The sequence below is a fragment of the Ovis canadensis genome, chromosome 1 (genome assembly GCF_042477335.2).
Source record: "Ovis canadensis isolate MfBH-ARS-UI-01 breed Bighorn chromosome 1, ARS-UI_OviCan_v2, whole genome shotgun sequence".
Classification (NCBI taxonomy): Eukaryota; Metazoa; Chordata; class Mammalia; order Artiodactyla; family Bovidae; genus Ovis; species Ovis canadensis.
Genome location: NC_091245.1, coordinates 11,952,280 through 11,958,279, shown reverse-complemented (window position 1 = coordinate 11,958,279; position 6,000 = coordinate 11,952,280). Strand labels below are relative to the sequence as shown.

The window sequence follows — 6,000 nt, the reverse complement described above, 5'->3', positions numbered from 1 at the left end:
CAATGTTCATCGCAGCACTGTTTATAACAGCCAAGACATGGAGACAACCTAGATGTCCAGCAGCAGATGAATGGATAAGCTGTGGTACATATACACAGTGGAGTTATTAGCCATTAAAAAGAACACATTTGAATCAATTCTAATGAGGTGGATGAAACGAGCCGATTATACAGAGTGAAGTAAGCCAGAAAGAGAAACACCAATACAGTATACTAACGCGTATATATGGAATTTAGAAAGACGGTAACCATAACCCTGTATGTGAGACAGCAAAAGAGACACAAATGTATAGAACAGTCTTTTGGACTCTGTGGGAGAGGGAGAGGGTGGGATGATTTGGGAGAATGGCATTGAAACGTGTAATATATAAGAAACGAATCGCCAGTCTAGGTTAGATGCAGGATGCTTGGGGCTGGTGCACTGGGATGACCCAGAGGGATGGTATGGGGAGGGAGGTGGGAAAGGGGTTCAGGATTGGGAACACGTGTACACCCATGGCGGATTCATGTTGATGTGTGGCAAAACCAATACAATATTGTAAAAAATAAAACATGAAAACATTTTTAAAGAGTCTTTTCCAACACCACAGTTCAAAAGCATCAATTCTTCAGCACTCAGCTTTCTTTATAGTCCAACTCTCACATCCATACATGACTACTGGAAAAACCATAGCCTTGACTAGACAGACTTTTGTTGGCAAAGTACTGTCTCTGCTTTTTAATATGCTGTCCAGATTGGTCATAACTTTTCTTCCAAGGAGAAGAAAAGTTATTCTTCTAATAAGGGCATTAATCCCCTCATGAGGACTCTACCCTCATGACCTCACTCTCATGACCACCTAAAGACCCCATATTACATTGAGAGTTAGGGCTTCAACCTTTGAATTTGGGAAGAACAAATATTCAGTACATAACACTGGGGGAAAGACTTTTAGATTTCATGCTGAGCGAGAAAGGAAGCCAGAAAGGAAGGAAGGTGCATTATAGTGAGGTCCAAAGAGCAGCTGGAAACCAGAGACAGGTTTGGGAGTTACCTTTAAGGTGAAGCCATGGGTGTGAGTGAAATTGCTGAGGGAGGGAATGTGAGTGAAGAAAACAGGACCATGTCCAGATGGGAAGGATAATTTCTGAGGGTGTATCCTGAGTCAGGAGGGGCAGCTGAGGTCAAGGGGAAGGTGACATGACGGTGGAACAGAGGGCCTGGGGTCCTGAGATGAAAGGGTCAGATACCACCTCCAGGAACAGGAGGGAATGCCTGTTACAGGACAGGACTTGGATAGACACAGCTACTTTAGAGATGCTGTGCTGGAGGAGAAGGCGAAAAAGGAACACAGTCACAGATTCATGGAACAGGCTCTACAGGAAAGGCATTGTTTTAAGTGTTGCATTAGTCTTATTATCTCACCTAATCTTTAAAGCCACCTTTACCAAGCTTCCCCCCCGCCAACCGCACTGCCAAATTGGCGTAATTATCCTCATCTTACCATGAGAGAATGGAAACGCAGGCAGTTTGTTCAAATTCACACAGCTGGTTAGGGGTAGGCAAGGATTCAAACCCACATCTGTCTTGACTCCAAAGCCCATGTTCTGTTCATGATATCACACTGCCTAGGGATTAAAAGACGCTTACTCCTTGGAAGGAAAGTTATGACCAACCTAGATAGCATATTGAGAAGCAGAGACATTACTTTGCCAACAAAGGTCCATCTAGTCAAAGCTATGGTTTTTCCAGTGGTCATGTATGGATGTGAGAGTTGGACTGTGAAGAAAGCTGAGTGCTGAAGAATTGATGCTTTTGAACTGTGGTGTTGGAGAAGACTCTTGAGAGTCCCTTGGACTGCAAGGAGATCCAACCAGTCCATTCTAAAGGAGATCAGCCCTGGGATTTCTTTGGAAGGAATGATGCTGAAGCTGAAACTCCAGTACTTTGGCCACCTCATGCGAAGAGCTGACTCATTGAAAAAGACCTTGATGCTGGGAGGGATTGGGGGCAGGAGGAGAAGGGGACGACAGAGGATGAGATGGCTGGATGGCATCACCGACTCGATGGACATGGGTTTGGGTGAACTCCGGGAGTTGGTGATGGACAAGGAGGCCTGGCATGCTGCAGTTCATGGGGTCGCAAAGAGTCAGACACGACTGAGCGACTGAACTGAACTGAACAGAGGGGGAAAAGTGGTCTGAGAAGCTCTGGGAGGAAACTACACTCCAACAAACTCAAATGCTTTTAGCAACCAGGCAGATAGCATAGTGCATGAAGGCCAAGAGTAAGATAATGATGCTAAGCTGCTTATTACAGTCCCATCCTAGTTATAGTCCCTTTTAAGACAGTGCACAGACCAGCCAAGATCAAATCAAAGCCCTGGGCTGCTAGCTTTCAATCGCTGTATAGTATCCACTGAGATGTCAGTTAAGCACCAAAAACTCTTCATGATGAAGCAGTTTCAGTGGAGTGGCGAAAGCCGAATCCAATGGCAATGAAGTGGGTGATGGTGATGGGGGAAATTGAGGTTACAAGAGTAGACTATTCTTTTAAAACCTTGGCTTTGAAAGGAAGGAAAGTGGACTCCAGAAGGTGTGGGAAAAACTTGAGCTTATATGTTAAGGGAAGACTTTCCAGTGGTGGGTGTAGTTATCAGTAAGAGGAGGTGATGCTCCAAAGAGATGATGCTGAGTTTGAGTTCAACTGGATTGCGAAGTATCAAGGGAGTGCAGAAGAGGTCTCTGGAAAGGCAGTTAGAGCCAAAGTGGACAGGTTGAATGCCTCACAAAGGCATTTCACCTGTGATCTGCCAAACAGTAGAAAGCCACCAAAGGGATGTCATGCCAAAAGCCTGACAGGTGTCTTCTGAAATTTAGCCTAGCAGCCAGGCTCATGGAAGTTAGGAAAGAGCAGTTAATATGGAGAAACATGGTAATGCAGACAAAAAGAAAGAAGATTTTGGTGGGAAAAGCAGAATTGGTGAAAGATAATAAGACCCAGGGGGAGGGAGGTGGAAAACAAGGCTCAGGTTTCAAGTCTGAGCGGCTGGAGGGGAAGATTAGGTTTTAGAAGCATTGAAATTTACAGAAATGGTTGTTTATCAAAGTAAAAATGTAAAAGCAGATGATGAGAAGGTGATCCTGGAGCTCCAGATGAAGGTGAAGAACGTGGTCACTGCCCTCAAAACAGAGAAGTGGATTGTAGGCCTGCTTAACCGTGCAGGAGCTTCAGAGAGCACAGCATGCATCCTGAACAGGCCTGGTTTGCTTCCTGGTGCATGAAACAAGGGGCTTCATGCCAAGTGGCTTTTAGGGAGGAAATGCAAATAATTCAAGGACCTCTGGTACTTCCCCCACCTGAAAGTTACCATTTTGCTGAGGGCTTTCCTGGCATTTTGCACGATTTCAGTGATTCCTCTCTGCAACATGGGGAGATGGCTGTCCCCTCCATATTGCAGGATGAGGAAGTCGAGGTTCAAAACAACTGCCCCAAGTCACACAGCGAGGAAACTGCAGAGCAGGGATTCAAACCCAGGTCTGCCTGGAGAAGAAAATGTCAACCCACTCCAGTATTCTTGTCTGGAGAACCCCAGGGACAGAGGAGCCTGGTGGGCTACAGTCTATGGGGGTCACAGGAGTTGGACATGACCTAGCGACTAAACCACCAAACCACCACCTACGAAGGTGTTGCAGGAAGGGGGACCCCTTCTAGGGCCCAAAACTGGGCTCTTGTCTTACACTCGGAAATGAATTGTCCAAGGAGACACACATGCTGACAAAGCAAGAGATTTTACTGGGAAAGGGCACCCGGGTGGAGAGCAGTAGGGTAAGGGAACCCAGGAGAACAGCTTTGTCACATGGCTTCCAGTCTCGGGTTTTATGGTAATGGGATTAGTTTCCAGGTTGTCCTTAGCCAATCATTCTGACTCAAGAGTCCTTCCTGGTGGTGCACGCCTTGTTCAGCCAAGATGGATGCCAGAGAGAAAGATTCTGGGAAGTGGTCAGACAGGTGGTGTCTCCTTTTGACCTTTCCCAAACTCTTTTGGTTGGTGGAGGCTTATTAGTTCCCTGTTCCTTACCAGAACCTCCTGCCGAAAAACAATTCATGCAAATGGTTACTGTGGTGCCTGGCCAGGGTGGGCGGTTTCAGTGCTTCCTATAATAAAGGTATAAAGGAATTGACTTCTAACCAAATTGAATCAAGTGATTCTCATATTTGTCAGGGTCACAAATCTGCCAATTCCTTTGAACTTACTGAGAAAGTCTATTAGAATGGAAAATCTGATTTAACTTGAAAATTGTGTTTTGGCTTTTGTTGGTAAAATTACATGATGTAAATAATTTTGAAGCTAATGTGATGATCATATTAAAAATTACTTAAAAACAACAACAGGCCTGTCTGCCCAGTGAGTGAGTGAAGTCACTCAGTCGTGTCTGACTCTGCGGCCCCATGGACGGTAGCCTACCAGGCTCCTCTTTCCATAGGATTTTCCAGGCAAGAGTACTGGAGTGGGTTGCCATTTCCTTCTCCAGGAGATCTTCCCAACCCAGGGATACGAACCCAGGTCTCCCACATTGTAGGCAGACGCTTTACCATCTGAGCCACCAGGGAAGAGCCCAGAGTCTGCTCTAAAAGAGTTCGGCTTGGGTTTTGTAGATCAGAGGGTAAATCTGCCTGTAATGCAGGAGACTTGAGTTCGATCGCTGGATGGGAAAGATCCCCCGGAGAAGGGACGGCTACCCATTCCAGTATTCTTGCCTGGAGAATCCCATGGATAGAGGAGCCTGGCGGGCTACAGCCCACAGGGTCACAGAGTCCGTCAGGACAGAGGCGACAAACACTTTCAATTTCCTCCTTTAGGGGCACGTGAGCACTCCGCCCTGGCGGGGAGAAGGTGGCCGCCCTACAGATCTTCGCCCACCCTCCGGGTCTCAAGAAAATCAAAACCGGCGCTCAGGGGCCAAGGCGGGGGGAGCTCTGTCCAATCAACCCGGTAGGTCTTAGCCGCCCCGCCCAGTACGCGCTCACCCCCGAGTGCCTCCCAACAAACGGCCTGTTGATTGGCCTTCTTTGCCGCCTGTCGCGTTGCCTAGCAACCGGGCTTTTTAGGGACGCGACTAAGGGACCTCCAGGCCTCTGGCTACTAAACCTGGAGGCTCTGTACCAGACGCGCTGGCTTTCCGGCACCATGTCCATGCGGACGCTACCGCTGCTCTTCCTGAACTTGGGCGGGGAGATGCTTTACATCCTGGACCAGCGGCTGCGGGCCCAGAACATTCCCGGAGACAAGGCCCGCAAAGGTGAGAGGCTCCCGGCCCGCACAGCCAGCCCCGACCCCCTCAGCCAGACCTCTAGAGCCAAGCGCCTTTACAGATTGACCAACACCCCTGCACTCTGCGCCCTCATCGCCGGGGACCTCTTTCATAACCCACAGCCCCATCCAGACAGAACCCCTCATCAGCACAGTCCCCAAAAGATCGTTTCACCACAGAGGGATTTAATACCCCCATTGAATATTATGAGGGTACCTGACCTACCCCTATTTACTCATCCCCTTAAACTGGAGATGATTTCCCAACCTCTCTTGACAATTGATCCCTCCCAAATATGAGCGTCCCAGTGGTCCATCCGTGGTGGCACACTGCTAGTCGGAGCATCCTCTTTCCCCCCAGGGAACCTTCTGAGTCTCCATTCCTCTGTACAGTATCCTCCTTCATAAACCGGAGGCCAGTCTTGCTAAGTTCAGAAGCTATTTCTAGCTATTTCTAGAAAGGTGGGCGTCTGAAATAACATGGATAAATAAGAAAATATAAGAAAGTTGTCTTTTCCCTTCACAATTGTTTGGAGAGAATGCAGTTGTGGAAATGATTATATGAGAGTTTCTAAAATGTAAAATCTGCCTCCCATACACACCACATCTAACCCCAGAGAAATGGCCACCCAGAACTCTTTGCCACCCTTTTTCTTTCCTTTTCCCCCCTCCTTCTCAACCAACAGCTGTTTTCACTAAGTTTCCTG

At 47.7% G+C, this 6,000-nt stretch overlaps 1 protein-coding gene across 1 annotated transcript in view; it reads left to right on the top strand.

The window, feature by feature from the left end:
* The first annotated feature begins 4,848 nt into the window (after positions 1-4,848).
* The window catches only part of OSCP1 (organic solute carrier partner 1), a 28,458-nt gene continuing 27,306 nt past the window's right edge, over positions 4,849-6,000 (top strand). The window contains exons 1-2 of the mRNA XM_069586639.1: positions 4,849-4,975; positions 5,076-5,282. Of these exons, the coding sequence (XP_069442740.1) occupies positions 5,171-5,282 (112 nt within the window). The 5' untranslated portion in view covers positions 4,849-4,975; positions 5,076-5,170. The remainder of the gene's footprint in view (positions 4,976-5,075; positions 5,283-6,000) is intronic.